The sequence below is a fragment of the Amia ocellicauda genome, chromosome 1, assembly GCF_036373705.1.
Source record: "Amia ocellicauda isolate fAmiCal2 chromosome 1, fAmiCal2.hap1, whole genome shotgun sequence".
NCBI classification, from domain to species: Eukaryota; Metazoa; Chordata; class Actinopteri; order Amiiformes; family Amiidae; genus Amia; species Amia ocellicauda.
Window position 1 is genome coordinate 62,946,589 of NC_089850.1, and position 17,573 is coordinate 62,964,161.

The window sequence follows — 17,573 nt, forward strand, 5'->3', positions numbered from 1 at the left end:
GTCCTTGTATCAGTCAGTCAGTCAGTCAGTCAGTAAGTCAGTCTGTCAGTGTGTCAGTCAAGTCAAACATCCGCCCCCTGGGCAGAAAACACCACATTATTCATAAATTACATCATCTCATGAATAATGCAACCGCTGGAGGGGATGGGTAGTGGCGATGAGGGGCGGGGAGGAGCGGGGCGGAAAGAGCCGAGTCGAGCCGAGCAGAGGCCGAGCCTGGAGGGGAGGGGTTGAGCGGAAGCGGAAACGGAAGCACGGCCATCTTGCTGTACCCTGTACAATACTAGTGGACTTGAGAGGGGTCAGTTTTGATTGTGGGTTTTGATAACAGGGATCTGACAGCCAGCGCTTCTGTGAAAATAATAACAACAACAATACTACTGCTACAATATGTATAAATATATATATATATATACCCGCTAGTCAGTTATACGTGAGCTTTCGCGCCGCTGTAGCGTGAGTCGAGTGGTATCGTGTCGCGATAGACTAGCGCTTCTGGTTCATTATTAATATCAGTCGCGAAAAATATTTATCCTCCTCATCAACAGCAGTCAGGACCCTCAGCGAGTACAGCCCTGTGTCTCTCTCTTTCCTGCCTCGCCCGCTCCACACCTTTCTCAATCTCTCTCTCATCCCTCCTTCCTCCACCCCTCTCTCTCTCTCTCCCCGTGTTGACTGTCCGCCGGGTCGCGTCCCTCGATGGAGATTCGCGGCTGAGAGAGAGAGGAGGAGTGAGAGGTAAGTCCGGTCCTCCTCATCCTCGGTGTGTTGTTAATATGGCTTTCATGTGTGCTGTTTACATTGTGTCAGTCTGTACCTTACTGAGGGAGGAAGGGCGGGGGGAGAGAAACAGCGAGTGATGTGGGGACCTGGGGGGGGGGAGAGAGAGAGAGAGAGAGAGAGGGATGATTGGGCTCTTGAGAGGAAGGGATGTGCGGATCACGGCAGAGAGAAAGAGGAAGATGGGCGCCTGGAGGAAGAGCAGAGAGGTAGTAATAACAATAGCAGGAGTTGTAGTGATATTCGTTGTTCCTGCTGTTTTGATGTGATCTGTATTGTTTACACCATGTCTGTATTTTAATGAGAGAGAGGTGGAGGAGTCCGGGTGTAAAGAGGGATGAGGGGGTGTGGGAATGCAGAGAGAGACTTTTCCAAGTTGGGGAAAAGGGAAATAGGAGGTCTGCAGGGGGAGAGGACTGAGATAATAATCATAGAAATATTAGTGGTGTTATTCCCATTGTTTGGGGATTAATCTGCATTGTTTTCATTGAGTGTCTGTAAATGCTTTGGCAACTCTTGTGCAAACTTGTTGCACCAATAAAGCTTGGTTTGAATTTGAATTCAGAGGGAGAGATGGTGGAGCTGAGGGAGGAGGGAGAGACGGGGATCTACAGTGGCCTGGCAGGGTAGTTGTGCAGAGAGAGGGGAGGGTGGGGTCTGAAAAAAGACAGAGCGATAGAGAGGAATGGGCTTTGGTGAGAGGGAGCTGGGGGGGTTGTGTTCCTGTACTAGGCTGTAATAACCGAGAGAGAAAAGGAGAGGAAGTAGCAGAGGAAGAGACTGGGAGAAAGAGGAAGAGGAGAGAGAGAGAGAGAGTGTGTGTGTGAATTGGGCACAGAAGGGGGGAAATGGATATGGAGAGATGGGGAGAGAAAGAGAAAGGAGAAGAAGAGGAGTAGGCAAGGAGGCAGGGGGAGAGTAGGAGTGAAGCAGTGGGAGAAGAGGAGAGACAGTGAGAGAGGCCCAGGGAGAGGAGAAGGAAAAAGAGAAAGAAAGCAAGAGAAATATGGCAATAATATTTTTTTCTTGGTTCTTCTAAATCAGTGGTCTTCAACCCTGGTCCTGGGGCGCCCAAATCCACTTAATCACTGTAAATCACCAGTTTCTAAACTCAGGGGGGACAAGGGAGTTATTAATCAATTAAGCAACTGTAGTACACTGCTGTACAGTATAGTGTTGTATAGTATTGTATATTTGCAGTATAGTGTAATATTACTGCACTACACTATACTATACTGTAGTGTGGTATATTGAGTGTAGTGGTGTCCACTGTAATGTCCTGTCCAGTACAGACCAGTGCAGTAATGTCCACTCCATTACAGGACAGTAATGACCAGTCCAGTAGTTTCAGTCCAGTTTGCTATCCAGTAATATCAGTTTAGTACCGTAATGCCCAGTACCGTCCAATAATATCAGTCCAGTCCAGAATGGTGCTATGTGGTGTATAGATCAGTGAACTACAGTGCAATATGGTCTATTGGAGTCAGTGACGTAAGACAGTAGTCAGTCAGTCAGTGTTTAAACTGTATTAACACTTCTCTCCCACCTTCTCTCCCACTCTCTCACTCCCCTTCTCTCCCTCTCTCTCTCCCCCTCTCAGGCTCTGATTTCTTCCCTCGTTTGGGTTGCTGCTCCAATGTCGTCGTGGAGACAGACGGACAGAACGAGACACAGCGCTCCCTGAACAAGTGGAGAGAGAGAGAGACAGAGACACAGAGACAGAGACAGACGTAGACACACACACAGACTGTAACATCACACCTTTACAATTTAGGTGAGAGAGACCAGACTTCTCTGTTTATATCTCTCTGTGATTCGCTCTGTCACTCTCCCTCTGACTGCCTGTATGACTCTCTCTCTCTCTCTCTCTCTCTCTCTAGACTGACGCTGGGACAGACAGAACGGCGGTTGACATGTCGACCTCTTCGCTACGGCGACAAGTGAAAAATATTGTCCACAACTATTCAGAAGCAGAAATTAAGGTGCGTCTGTGTGTCCTTCTCTTTCTGTGTGTGTGTGTGTGTGTGTGTGTGTGTGTGTGTGTGTGTGTGTGTGTGTGTGTGTGTGTGTGTGTGTGTGTATAATTATTATACCCGTGTGCAGGTGAGAGAGGCCACCTCCAATGACCCCTGGGGCCCGTCCAGCTCCCTGATGTCTGAGATCGCTGACCTCACCTACAATGTGGTGGCCTTCTCCGAGATCATGAGCATGGTGTGGAAACGGCTCAACGACCACGGCAAGAACTGGAGGCACGTCTACAAGGTGAGCAAGCGAGAAGAGGACATCTCTTTTCCTCTTCCAATTTTACTATATTTACCTTAAGATAATTTTTATTCAACTACAATTCCCATGATGCTTTGGGAGACGGGGGGTTACTGCAAAGCGTTGGAGGGGGTTGTATTGTTGTTAGTGTGCATTTGACAAGAGGAAATGCAAGAATAAAGACAAATGACAACTCCCATGATGCACTGCATCGCAACCCTCTTAAGCCTGATTCATGCTTCTGCAAAATTGTGCCTAAACGTCTCTGCCTGGTGATGCAGAGAAGGAGATTCTGGGTAATCATAGTTAGCAGAGGAGCCACCGAAATCTCAACAGCGCGTCTCTGCGGTCCTGTGCGTCAGACAAGCACCGATTGGTTGAGCAGGAGATTGAGAGCCGCGGCTGATCGCTCAGCTGTGCTTATTGGCCAGCGCTGGGGCCACTGGTGTGCAGTGTGGCTGTAGGCGCTGCAGCAGCTCAGAGAAATGGTGTGGTGACGTGCGAAAGTGTCTAAAATGCATCTTCTCATCCACCAAACGCATTTTTCACACTTATAAACTGTTCTCCCCCCTTAGATGGCCCAGACATGTGCAGAGGTCTCGCAAAACTATGGGGCGCAGTTTTTGTCATTCATAATTTTTGTCACATAATGCGCATTTTGTCCCTCAAGTGCAGTGTGTCCACGCACTGATGTGAGGAAAATACATTTTGTTCACCAGTCAGCCTGTGGCCGGCCCGACACCTGATACAACAGAATTAGCATCGTGATCAGACAGTGACTGATCAAGGCATGGATCCAGAGGTTCGCAACGAGAGCAAGACTGAATTCCACAGGAAAGTTTGAATCTTGGCGAGCCGATCAGGACAGGCAGACGAGAGCTATAGCAGGTGCAAATGTAATATAATACATAATGATAATCAATATATGAGGTGTAGAAAATGGCGTGCTTCACCAATCAACATGATTATAACTCACAATTTAGTAATTTTATTACAAATACCAGATTGTGGGCTATATAATATTCAGTATAGCATACTGCATAAACTGCGGGTTCGCGGTTGGAGGAGAAAGTATTTATAGCTTATTAATTTTGAGATTACAGCTGAAACGCCATATATTAACATATAAGATGGGATATGCAGGAGAAATTCACATACGCAGAGATATTTACTTTTGAATTGCAAAGGCCCACAAAAGGTGTCTATGGCGATTCTAGTGTAAAGTCTCTAGCCAGCTATAAGACGACATTATAGATCTGCACATACAGGATGCGATATGGCTGAGTGTGTGTGTGTTTGTTTTCTGTAACATTTACATCCATATAACACCAAACCCACACCACCTCAGCCCCCACACCTTTGTCCTGTATTTGGATGATAGAAAGTTGGCAACCCTAGGTGCACCATAGAAAACAGGTTTCGATCTGTGTTTCTTCTTGGTTTCCTGTAGATTGTGACGTGTTAATGCAACACTGACCCCTGTGTACACATTAACGTTATGTGCAAGTGTGTTGGCAGACAGGTATGCGAATGTCTGCGCAAGGCGCCCGCGCATGTACGCAAAGATGTAGATACATAAATCAACCTTCAGACACCCGTGTTAATCGCCAGCAAAGTCTCGTGGGAGTTGTAGTTATAACAATGAAAAAAACAAGAAGTCCCATGATGGGCCGGAACACAGTGGCTCAGTGGCTAATGGGAGTTTTTGTTTGTTGTCTTAACCGCCTTGTACCTTGTCTAGTCTAGTTAACACCACACCCACCTCTCTGCCCACCCCAGGCCATGACGCTGATGGAGTACCTGATCAAGACGGGTTCGGAGCGCGTGGCCCAGCAGTGCCGGGAGAACATCTACGCCGTGCAGACGCTCAAGGACTTCCAGTACGTGGACCGTGACGGCAAGGACCAGGGCGTGAACGTGCGCGAGAAGGCCAAGCAGCTGGTGGCGCTGCTGAGGGACGAGGAGCGGCTGCGCGAGGAGAGGACCCACGCGCTCAAGACCAAGGAGAAGATGGCGCAGACCTCCAGCGGTGAGGGGGGACACGTCTCCCACCGGGCCTGGGGTCACCGGGGTGCTGGGAGGAGAGGGCAGGGTGCTGCTCGGGGGGAGGAGCTAGTTACAGCATGAGTACAACATTTCCCACCAGGCCTTGGGTGAGCAGGTCAGTGGGAGTGAATGCAGAGGTGGAGTCGGTCTTGCTGGGAGTTGTAGTTCCTTTTGTGGCTGCATTACAGGTATTGATTACAGCGATGTTTCTAGAAGGAGAGAGCTAGAGGGAGGGTGGAGAGAGAGGGACTAGGGCTATCACGTCTGTGGAGAGCTGTGCTGTAGGATAGGAATTACAGGAAGGGAGAGGGGGAACTACGTGTGCCAGGAGGCTTTGCAGTAAAAATGGAGTTGGGAGTTGTAACTCGTTGAATGATTGGGTGCGTTTTTTATTCGCCACTGCAAAGTCCTTGGTGAGTCAGAGGCACATCAGCCACTGGTGGTTTAATGTCCCAGACCCCTCACATCAGAGCCTCAAACACAGACTCGCCGAGACCCCTGAACAGAGCACTCGCATCAGAGCCTCGTACACAGACTCACTGAGACTGAACTTGACTAAATACATTTTAACTCATGTTGTGATCGGTGGGACTGATGCTCCTCATGTCTCTAGCTGCAACCTTCCGGGTCACTGATATATCAGACTGGTCTCCCCCAATCCAGGCTGGAGGACTCAGTGGGTGTTTATGTTACGTCTCAGTGGCTCTTTCTCTCGGTGAGTCTGGTGACCAGTCCAGTGGATTAACTACAGTTCTCTGAGCGCCACCTGGTGACTTTAACCACAGTGTGCTGATCACATGGGCTCACCGGTGGCGCCAAAGGTGGATGAAACAATGCGTCAAAAGGCAGTGACAGTTTGGCGTCACTCATATTGTGATTCCTTTCTGTAGGTAATAGTTACAGTACTGGGCCATGTTTCATTAGGAATTGCCATTGCGATTTGCTATGGAGCTACTTGAGAGCTCGCAGAGCTGTGTGATGCATGCGTTTCATAAAGCACGACGCAAGTACCGCCGCATGCGCTCATTTTTTTTGCGATCTGCGTTGGGAAAATTACTGACTGCCATCTATTTTATAGCAAATACAATGGCAGCAGGTAGACATTAATGCCATAATAGAACTTGCAGGTCCTCATAAAGCCTTCTTTAAAATCGTAAATATTATATTGAAAGATCAGACAATCCTAATTAAATTGCAGATTTATCAATCACATTATATAAATAAATGGCATCTGTACAGAAATGCAGGGGTGTGTGTCAATTTTGGTGCCCCAATCAAAGCTCAGTTTAGGGCCCCCTCCACCTCTACCTGTCATGACAATGTTGGGGTCACCACACACAGTGTCTGCCACAATCCTCTGTCATTATGAGGTTGGGCTATTGTCAGTGAACTCGAACTAAAGTTAAAATGGGAGAGTCAAGGACATTTTCTTACCTTCTATTACTATTTCACTTTACTGTCTTTCACAGACTGAAGCTGGCAGAGTTACGGTAGCTCACATGTGTCATGACGCTGAATTCAATGACCGTTCAGACGTGCAGATGGGGTGTGTGGCACTATAAAATCCATGTTGTGGAGAACACTGACAGAATCGCGGATTCAGGGAGCCTTTATGCGCTATTCTGTTTTATCGTTCAACCAAACAGTAGAACTAGTTACTACACAAATACAAAATAAAGGTAGTATTAATAAATATTAATAAATACACAACACAAACTGAATAAAATGAATATTTATAAGACTGATGTGCAAATTACATTGCAAATTGCTTCATTGTTATAAAGTTTCCGACTTAAAATCCTGTCTTTTGAAATACAGACTTTAGATTTAAAATACATATTTTAATTAACTATATATAAATCTGTTTCAGTTTTGTTTTTGGTGTTTTTAAGTTTTAAAAACGTGTGATTTCAGTGGTGGTGTGTGTGGAGGTTCTGGGCCAAAAATACCAACATGACTGTCTGGCTTTAACAAAGATCTAGCCGCAATGTACACTTTTAGTTTTAAAAACAATTCTTAAATGCAGCCCAAGGTATCCCATCAATTTGCCATGCACTCTTCACCACAAGCTGTTAATCGCAAACAATGAGGTCACCCACAAAAGATTGTCATCAACAAGTTTTCCTTTGGAAATCACTACTTAAGCTGTGCACTATAATAAATAATACATAACAGATACAGTACGTGTTCAGTTCAGTAGCTACATAAATAAAACCTGATCCCTTACAGCAGGGGTAGTCAATAGGTGGACCGCCGGGCGCTTTTGAATGGACCGTGAGAGTAATTTTAATTAACTTAATATGATGTTTTGTATGTATTGCTACAGAGGTTTGTTGCACTCATTGCTTGTTATTGTGTGGCACCTAGTGGCAGCCCTTCCTGGTTATTAGCAGACAGGATGTGACGCATTAATACCGGATGTCCTGTAGAGCCGTGTTCAGTGAGTCAGGGAGGTGACTGCCGCAGAGTCCCGGTTCCGCGTCTCTGTACACGGGCTGGACTCGGGAAAGAGCGGCACTTTGTACTTGTCAAAAGCACAGGTACTTGGTTTGTTTTCCTGATTTCTATAAATACACAGCTACACTGCGGATCGTTTGTCATGTGGACAAATTTCAACCTCACCTCCAAGATATAAAAGTGCATACACACGACCGGGGGCTCACGGTGCCATAGCTTGTGTTCACCTGAAACTCCGGCATCAGTGGCGGAAACGGCGGATTTCCAATGCAGACGCGTTTCTCCAGCAGTGCACACTCCGAGAGCTGCGCATCCTCACGCTCTCAATCACAGAGACCCGCCGACACAGATCTGTGATTGACCAGCACCAGAACCGCGTCTAGTTTGCTGCACAATGTCGGTTGATGTGAGATTTTTCGCTGACGATATGTGGTTGTGAAGCAAAGTTGTGTTTGAGTCCCGATCTGCCTGATTGTTTTTCGACTTCGAATCGTGCATTTCAGGTCATCAATTTTCAAAATCTTCTGCGGGAGGACCCTCTGACCCCCTCTCTGAATTACTCAATCATCTTCGCCCTCATTTTTCAACATTCATTTTGTGCAGTGCACAGTGGGGCAAAGGGGAAAATGCTAAAGACTTTAATCTAATAAGACACAAAATGCTTGAAAGTTTATATTATGTTAATCCATATGCGTACAAAAATCTTTAACAAATTAAAATTAAGTGGTCTGAAACCGTTTTAATACTAATACTTACATTTATTTAAACAATTTATTTTTGTACTTTGTCAAATGAATGTACTAAATATAAGCAACTAGGCATATTACTAATTCACAGAATTGTGTGTGTGATGGAAAGGGTCATTTGAAGGTGTGATTCCCTCTCTCTGATGTCTGGACCTTGAATCACTTGACTAAGAAATTTGGACCCTGACACAAAATAATTGACTACCCCTGCCTTACAGTCTCGTTTGATTTAGATGAAATACATTTAAATGTCCTACAACGATTTCAAACCAGCCTTTAATTAAATCCTACTGTTAGCCACTGCAGTTAGTCTTTTTTCAATTCTTTAATCTCAGCCCTTTTTATGGATAACTCGGACTACATGTTGTACGTAAGCAGGCTTCCTATAGAAACTATAGTACTGCAGGCATCACTCTGTCAGCTTGTCTCCATGGGGGGCGTTCACGTCCTGCAGACTGGTCATTCTGCAGGAATCTGACCATTGAGTCAATGGTCAAGTCAGACTTTCGTGACTTTAGAGCTATGAATACAAACACACTTCTTAGCATAACAAGTACTGAATCAGCCCACAATGATAAAAAATGCATGAAAAAAGCCCTAAATGTATTTTCTGGTTTAATAGGATATGATGATTCTAACTTAATGCAGAGACGTCACCGTATCACTAAACTGAGAGACTTTATTAAAAATAAAAGGTGGTATTAACAATACATTATTTTTCATCTGAAAAAATAAGGAATTTGTTACATGTTACAATTCAGCTTGTAATGTAACACTGCTACTAGGCATTAGGGAGCCCTAGCCCCTCTGGGCCCCACGCAATTGCATGCTTTTGGGAAACCATGCCACTGCAGAAATGTCTACATACACACATCACACAAAGCATAACAGCAAAAAAATGATAATGATGCTACTATACAACTGAAATGCTGTAAATAAGTAATACAAAACTTTAAATACAGCTGTTTATATAGCACATTATAGGCTACATGTATACTGGTCAAAAGTTTTAGAACACCTCAGTTTTTCCAGTTTGTATTTAAATGTACGCAGTCTAATGTTTCAATGTACTCTGATATTAAAGCATAGAACAAATAAATAATTGAAGAAATGGAATCGTTTTGTTTAACAACATTGAACCCCTTAAGCAGACAAACCCCTCTGGACCCTTAAAAAGCACCAAATCCGTGTGCTTCTCTTTAATCCCATGTGCACTCTGCACTGCTGTGTTGTTTGCCAAGTGTTTGGTATCCCATGAAAGCTGAGACTCTCTTCTTTCTAACGATGTGAAGCAGTCTCTGATGTGAACATTTTGTCTCAGAAAATATTGACAATTATGACATATCCTGGAACCAGACAGTCTACTGATCAAAACAAGACCATCCACGTTTTGGTAGGACATTATTTTTCCTAAACCTAAACTTTTTTTTTTAACCTCTGGCAGTTTACAGCTTCCCTTCGTACCATTTCAGGTTATTCGCTGGACATGAACTGTTTAAATTTCAATAAACACTAGTGTAGTCAGGAGTGTATAATAAAAATAAAGAAATGCGTATTTTCACATAATCGGGTTATAAAACAAATAGTTAAACAAACATAATACAACTTTGAAAATAAATGTTTTTTGTAAATGATACATAAATTGATATATACAGACATATGCAAAACAACCATGCAAAAGAACACAAACTGGGCAAATCTGCTGTCATACAGACATCATCGAAAAGCGACATAAATATACTGGAATGTAATTGGGTTCACAATCACAACAGGTTGTCAGAAGCCGGAGTATTCGCAAGCTTGCGATAGTTTTATGAAACCCGATTTGAGATCTGCGAGAGGCTTGCCATGGTGATTCCTCACAAATCGCTTTTATGAAACGGGGCCCTGGTTCTGTGAAGAGGGAGAGAGATGACTACATTTCCCATGAGGCCTTGCGTCACCATGTCATTGAGTGTGAACTGCAGAGTGGCTTTGTGTCCATTTGGTTAGGGGAAAGTAATCGTTATGTTTCCCCAGGAGGCTTTGCTGGGTGGGAGTCAAGCTAAAGTAGTACCTATGAAAAGAGACGGAGAGATTTCCTATGGGACTCGAGACTGAACGGCAGGGTGGCGCTTGGTGGCTTGGGAGTTGTAGTTCATTGGAATAGCCGGCTGGTCAGTCGGTGGTGTTGTGCTGTATTCATTCCACTCTCCCTCTCTCCCTCTCAGCCTCTTCTGCTCCCTCAGCTCCGGGGCTGGGGGGTGGTCCTGCGCTGGGCCCTGCCCCCCAGGGGCCAGGAGGCGGGACTGACCCTGAGCAGGCGTGGCCTCAGAGCTCTGGGGAGGAGGACCTGCAGCTGCAGCTGGCCCTAGCCATGAGCAAGGAGGAAGCCGAACAGGTAAACTACAGCTCCCATGATGCACTGGGTTGCAGTAACCATTGGGATCTTACCTGGGTCTAGAGTGAGGCATGCTGGGAGTTGACGATTTTTCTTGATCAGATTTCATTTTTGAAGCACAGCTGGTAAACGACAGCTCCCAGAGTGCTCTGGGCCTCAGAGGCCATTGGGGACACCTAAAGCTTTAGTGTGAGGCATGCTGGGAGTTGAAGTTTTTCTTGATTCTCTGATTTATTTATTCTGCCCAGAATTAAGTTTTCAAGTACAGCTGGTAACCTACAGCTCCCACGATGCTCTCGGTTGTTGTACCATTGTGAGCATATCTGGGTCTATAGGGAGGCATGTTGGGAGTTGAAGGTTTTTCTTTATCAAATTTTATTTTTGAACACAGCAGGTAAACTACAGCTCCCATGATGCACTGGGCTTCGGGGGCCATTGGGAACACCTGAAGGTTTGGAGTGAGGCATGCTGGATGTTGAAGTTTTTTTTTATGTTTTCTTTAGTTTTCATCTGGATTTAATTTTTTAGGCAGAGCAGGTCAACTACGGCTCCCATGATGCACTGGGCTGCAGGAGCCATTGGGAACTTATCTGGGAATCTATGCTGGGAGTTGTAGTTGTTGGAGTTACAGGATTGTTCCCATGATGCTTTGAGAAAGGAACAAGGATTTTAAAAAGCGTTTGAATGGCATTGTATTCTAGCATCAAATTAAAAAAAAAAATGCTTATAGAACTACACTTCCCATAGTGCCTTTCTCCTGTGGGGGCAATATACAGAGGCACTGTCAGCCCCAAGGGATGCTGGGGGCTGTAGTTCTATTCTCTTCCTACACACCCTCACTCTCCTCTCAGTACACAGATGCACATGCAAAGATGGACACACATTCACAGATTGATAAAGGGACATACGCATATCATTCAGACACACACTCAAACACACACCTCTCTCTCTGACCTGTCCGTCACTCTCCCTCCCCCAGTCAGGGCCCCCCCCTGACGACGACCCTCAACTGCGATTGGCTCTCTCACTGAGCAAGGAGGAACATCAGAAGGTCAGGAGTCCAGGACCACCAATCAGAGAGAGAGAGAGAGAATACTCCTTTTCCTTTTCAAAGTCAAAATTGTTTTCTGGAGATGGCTGCAGAGTTTTTTTCCCAATTAACCAATTTAATTCAGCCCAGTTAATCAATTGGGCAGGTTAAGCCACTACACAGGACTAAAGACTTAATATTTGAATCGGCTTTACAATGAGCTTCTCATCATTCACCCCTGACCTCGTTAATAGCCTAAGATAAGTTAAAACCAGAGAAGCCATGAAAATTCTCCCTACCAATTACCCAATTAGGTCCAATAAAGTGATTGGTGCGCTGGCTGAAAGACACTGTAGCTCCTCTAGGAAGAGAATGAAATTAAAGGCCCTTTCTCTCTGACTCCCACCCCTCCCTCGCTCTCTTTCCCTCCCCCCTCTTCTCTCTGCTTCTCCCTCTCTCCCCCTCTCTTCTCGCTCCCACTCTCCCTCTCTCTCTCTCCCTCTCTCTCTGGTTCCAATCAGTTTCTAATCAGTTTTAAGAGCATAAATGAGAATCTATCCTGATAATTAATTTAAAATTTTTTCTATAGTTTGGTCACTTTGGGAACTGGCGGAGGCACGGAGGGGGTGTCCCCTCTATTCTCTGCCCCGCCCCCCCCTAATTGGGGCTTAATTGCCTCTCTCCATTCAAGCCAATGGGAGTGTTTCCACAGGCAGTGCAGTGCAGTGGGACTGAGAGAATGGCGTTGAACAGTGTTAATTGTGTGTTAATTATTGTCTTCTCTCTGTGGCATTAATTGCTTTTAATTGCGTTTTTGTCATCTTTGCGTTTCTGTGTCCAACATTGATCTAGGTTGTTGTCTGTCTGAGTGTCTGAACGCGTGCGTGCCTGAGTGTCTGAACATGTGCATGTCTGTGTGCGCGAGTCCGAGGCTCTGTCTGTGTCTGTGTCTGTGTCTGTGTCTGTGTCTGGGTGTGCGAGTCCGAGGCTCTGTATCTGGGTGTGCGAGTCCAAGGCTCTGTGACTGGGTGTGTGTGCGCGAGTCTGAGGCTCTGTGTCTGTTTGTGTGTCTGGGTGTGCAAGTCTGAATGGCTGTCTGTGTCTGTGTCTGTGCGTGCGAGTCCGAGGCTCTGTATCTGGGTGTGTGTGCGTGAGTCTGAGGCTCTGTGTCTGTTTGTGTGCCTGGGTGCGCGAGTCTGAGTGGCTGTGTCTGTTTGTATTGTGCAGTGGTGGTGGTGGTTGTTTGCCTGTTAGTCTCTCTCTGTCTGTGTCTCTTTCTCTGTCTCCCTTTGTCTCTCTGTCTCTCTGTGCGTCTCTCTGTGCATCTGTGATCGCAGGGTAATGATGTCATTGCTGTGCTGTGATTGGCAGGAGGAGAGACTGCGCCGTGGCGACGACCTGCGTTTGCAGATGGCCATCGAGGAGAGCAAGAGAGAGAACAAGCCTGAGGAGGTACGGAGGCCCAGGGCACGGTCTAGAATGCAGTCTATAATACCTTTACAGCCTGTTGCACTGTAATGTCCAGTGAGTATTAATGTTTCTCTCTCTTTCTCTCAGGGCTCTCTAATGGAGTTGGCCGCTGTAGACCCCTGGGGCGCCCCCTCCGGCCCACCCCCCTCCTCTTCCGCCCCCCCTTCTGGCCCCTCTCCCCCTCCTGGTGCCCCTCCACCCGGCTCCTCTGGACCTTGGGGGGCTGCAGATCCCTGGGGGGCTCCTGCCCCTGCCCCACCCACAACTTCTGACCCCTGGGGAGGGGGTTCTGCCGGGGCAGCCCCCCCTGCAGCCTCTGACCCCTGGGGTGACTCCAGCAGGGTGAACTCTGACCCCTGGGGCTCTTCTGGTGAGTGGGAGGGGAATCGGACTATATCTCCCAGCATGCTCAGGGGCAGGCAGGGCTGAGGCAGGGCTGGAGGGACCACTGCCATGCATCATGGGAAATAGTTGTTTCCTTTCTCTATTTGTTCCAAGGACTTTTAATACTATAGCTACTAATAATCATATTAATGGGTGGTTATTTCACTGTGAGTAGAGGTATTAATTTCCCATGCGTCTGTGTGCGTGCGCGTGTGCGTGTGCAGAGCATCGATCTCAACCAAAGGCTACATCCCCCATGATGCATTTCACCTACTCGGCCTATTGCACTGAAAGGCTGGTCAAGGGATATGTAGTTTTCTAGACTACAGTCATTTGCTGCCCCGTTCCTGCACCACATGCCTCACTGGACAGACACAAGAGTCCAACTCAGCTCCCAGTTAGAGAATTGAAGGGCCAGTCAATAGGGAGGGAGATCACTGTCCAACAGATGAACATGCATAAGAAGAATGTGTACTTGTCAACGCAGACACAAACCACAAATACAAATACAACTCGCACACATACGAGTGGAAACTCGCACACGCAGTTTGTACTCGTAATTTTCTGATTTGTATTTGTGGTTTGTGTCTGCGTTGTATCTATTTCAATTGGCTGTATCGACCAACAACAATTGTGTGTTTCTGATGTATTGTAAAGGAAAGGGACTGTATGTGTTTTAGGCCTTCACTGTACTGGTACACAAACCCCAAAGTATTGGGAGGGGGTATTAGAGGGGTAGGGGGGGCAACTACTTTAGCTCTGTCAGCACCACAGGCATCCACCACACAGCGAACTGTGGCTCTACCGTGCTGACCACAGTGCACCTGGACTGTATTGGAGACGCTCCCCCTTAAAGGGATACTGGGATTTTAGCCCGATGTCTTGCTCACCCAGAGTCTGACGAATTCGTGGAAACCTTTTAATTCTGTACGTCCAGTTTGAAGAAACGTGAATTTTTCGTTTCATTGGCAGAGCACAGCTGATGCAAGTAAACAGCAGTACCCCCACTGCCTGACGAGCAGCGTCTCGTAGAAGCTTCATGAATATTCATGCATTAACCTTCTCTCTCTCTCTCTCTCTCTCTCTCTCTCTCTCTCTCTCTCATTCCTAGCGGTGACCCCCCCCAGCTCCGACCCCTGGGCCCCTATCTCCTCCCCTCCCTCAGTCCCGGGGGCCAGTGACCCCTGGGGAGGTGGGGGCACCCCCGGCTCAGCCCCGCCCCCTTACCCCACGTCCTCCGACCCCTGGAGCACCCCCGCACAGAAACACGCCACTAATGGCACCGGTACTGACCTGTGACCTTTGTCCTCTCTCTCCGTGTGTTTCTGCCCTCATTTTCTCTCCTCTCCTTTTTCTCTTTCCTCTCTCCTCTTTCCCTCCATCTTTATCAAGTCTGTCAGCCTAGACACTACAGTGTTAACACTCTCTCTCTCTCTCTCTCTCTGTCCCCCTCTGCCCCCCCCCTCAGGTGACCCCGAGCTCACAGAGTCTCTAGAGAAGGCCGCAGCAGTGGGGCGGGGGGCCGCTGGGGACTCAGTGTCTCCGGTGCCCTTTGACCTCTCGGCCCTGGGCTCAGCGCTGCCCGTGCGCAAGACGCCAGAGTCGTTCCTGGGCCCCAACGCGGCGCTGGTGGACCTGGACTCGCTGGTGTCGTCCAAACCCAAACCCAGCCAGCACAACCCCTTCCTCACACAGGGTGACTACACGACTGCACCGCACGGCCACGCGACACTGACAGCACCATACAGTGACACAACAGTGACCCATACTCCATACCAGCAGTAATCTCTCTCTCTCTCTCTCTCTCAGCTCCGGGCTCCACCTCTCTCCCGGGCAGTACCATTTCTAGCAGGGGGGTGTCCCCGACTCCCCCCACCGCCACGATAGTCTCCTCCACCTCATCCTCCTCTGCGCCCCCCCCCTCCACCTCCAACCCCTTCGGTTCGCTCCCCCTGGCCTCCGTCTCCCCCCAGCCCTCCAGCCTCGGCCTGGCCCAGCTCAGGACCAGCCCCGTCCCCCCGGCCGCCGTGATGATGCCCCCCCCCGGCTCCAGCATGGCCATGGTCCAGCCCGGCCTGCCCCCAGGGATGGGGATCCAGCTCACCCCCCCACAGCTGGGGCTGGGGATGGTACAGCCCGGGCCACTCGGCATGTCGTACGGGGGTGTGTCGCCCATGGCCGGTCCAGGAGCTACCATGATGATCAGCGGGGGGCTGCCCAGTCAGCCCCAAGTCATGATGGGAGCGGGGGGAGGGCCGGTGGGCAGTGGTCTGGGCACAGGGGTTGCTGGGGGCGGGGCTCTGGGCGGTGGGGCCAGTGGCGGCAGCACCAATCCCTTCCTCCTCTGAGTGGGATCAGTCCTTGCCCCCCCCCCCCCATTATGAAATGGTAGAGTCCTACCCAGTCTGTCTGTGTGTAAATGTCTGTATTAACAGAGACCAGATTATTATTATAATTATAATTATTGTTATTATTATTGTTACTATTGTCCTTATTTTTTAATTTTATTTTTTTCCTTAATGAGACATTTCAATCAATTTCTGCTGAGGAGGGAGGGAGGGAGGGAGGGAGGAGAGAGACGTGTGGGTCTGATATTTATTGTGTATGAAAATAAAATGTTTTTTTTTTTTTTTTTTTTTTTACTTTCTGTGTGTGTGTGCGAATGGGTGTGTCTGTCTTTCTGTGGTGGTGTCTTTGTGCGAGTGTGTGTGTGTGACATACGTGTGCGTGTGCCTGCGTGTGGCGTGGTGTGACTGGACACTACAGTACATGATCGCGGTGCGGAGAGGGCGGCGTCTGCGGCGGCTCTGTTACATCAGCCAGTCTGCTTCACGGTTGCTGCAATTAACCACTAATTAGCCAATTAACTAATTATTGCACTTGTGTATGTCAGTTTCTCCCCTTGGTTCCTCTGTCTTGTGCCCCCCCATCCCTCTCTCCCTCTCATTCTCTGCACCGCCCCCCCAACTTAATTGTGTGAGGGAGAGAGAGACAAAGGGGTAAACGGAGAGAGAGGGTGTTTTTAACAGTCAGCCTAATCCACTGACGCACTCAAATTGAAATTGAAAAAAGCTTTATTGGCCTGACTCATTGACAGCAGTGTTGTGGAGGCAGTGGCAGACGGGCCGAGTGCGCAGGGGATGATAAGAGTCATGCATTAAACAGCCTCTCCCACTGCGCCCCCCCTAGCCAGACAGTGGAACTGCAGCTCAGCCCTTTTCAACCCCCCAGCTATGAGTTCATTCTTCAGGTAATTAAACTAATTAAATCCAACCTTCTGTAATTGGAGTGGGGGGGGGGGGTCTGTGGGAAATATGTATTAAGTATGATGATGCTGTTGTATGAATTGTTTTGAGCGTCTTGCTTGGCAGGAAGTGAGGGGGTCAGAGGTCGTGATGTCACTGTTTGATGTGCGAGAGAGAGGAGTACTGTCAACTGTGTGTATTGTACTGTCTGTCTGGTATAAACTGAATGTTGGGCGTCTGTTTGCAAAACTACATTTCAGATGATTCTAAACTAGAGTGAATTATTAAATGAATTAATAAAGAAATATAAATTAAGCATTAAGAAATTATTATTGATGATTCTGGAAAATCAGCCAATCAGTGAGGCCTAATGGGTACCAGGGCGATGATGATGATGATGATGATGATGATGATGGGAGGGAGGGGATATGGGTGGAAAAGAGAGGCAGGACTTTGTCATTCTCTCTCCCAGATTTGAGTGCGAGGGAGGGGCGGGGAAGAGGAGACGGATAGAGGAGAACTGGTCTGGGCTCCTTGGCTCGCGTCGCTGCCGCTCTTGCGTCTGTCATGTGTCCGATTTTTTTTTTGTATTAAAAATATTACGATGCTATGTGACCCTTGTCTGCTCTCTTACACAATCCTGACCCCTGGTGTGAGTGTGTGAGTGTCTGTCCGCTCGAAGACGGAAGAAAAAAATTAAGTGACGACAATAAAGATGATATACGATACACATTTGAAAATAAAACTCAAATACGTTGAAAACTGGAGGCTGT

General features: G+C 47.5%; 1 protein-coding gene across 1 annotated transcript; it reads left to right on the forward strand.

The window, feature by feature from the left end:
• Nucleotides 1-236: 236 nt before the first annotated feature.
• Nucleotides 237-17,565, forward strand: epn1a (epsin 1a). The gene is made up of 13 exons (XM_066712437.1): nt 237-738; nt 2,381-2,554; nt 2,661-2,762; nt 2,884-3,042; nt 4,822-5,071; nt 10,502-10,671; nt 11,063-11,122; nt 11,651-11,722; nt 13,073-13,153; nt 13,259-13,541; nt 14,667-14,840; nt 15,024-15,251; nt 15,365-17,565. The coding sequence occupies exons 3-13, from the start codon at nt 2,694-2,696 to the stop codon at nt 15,901-15,903; spliced, it is 2,085 nt and encodes a 694-aa protein (XP_066568534.1). The 5' UTR covers nt 237-738; nt 2,381-2,554; nt 2,661-2,693; the 3' UTR covers nt 15,904-17,565.
• Nucleotides 17,566-17,573: the final 8 nt, after the last annotated feature.

Excerpts from the sequence above, each read along its gene's own strand:
- epn1a (XM_066712437.1), top strand. The coding sequence starts at position 2,694 with ATGTCGACCTCTTCGCTACGGCGACAAGTGAAAAATATTGTCCACAAC. Across the intron at positions 3,043-4,821 it reads ACTGGAGGCACGTCTACAAG|GCCATGACGCTGATGGAGTA; the intron begins GTGAGCAAGCGA and ends TGCCCACCCCAG. Across the intron at positions 5,072-10,501 it reads GATGGCGCAGACCTCCAGCG|CCTCTTCTGCTCCCTCAGCT; the intron begins GTGAGGGGGGAC and ends TCTCCCTCTCAG.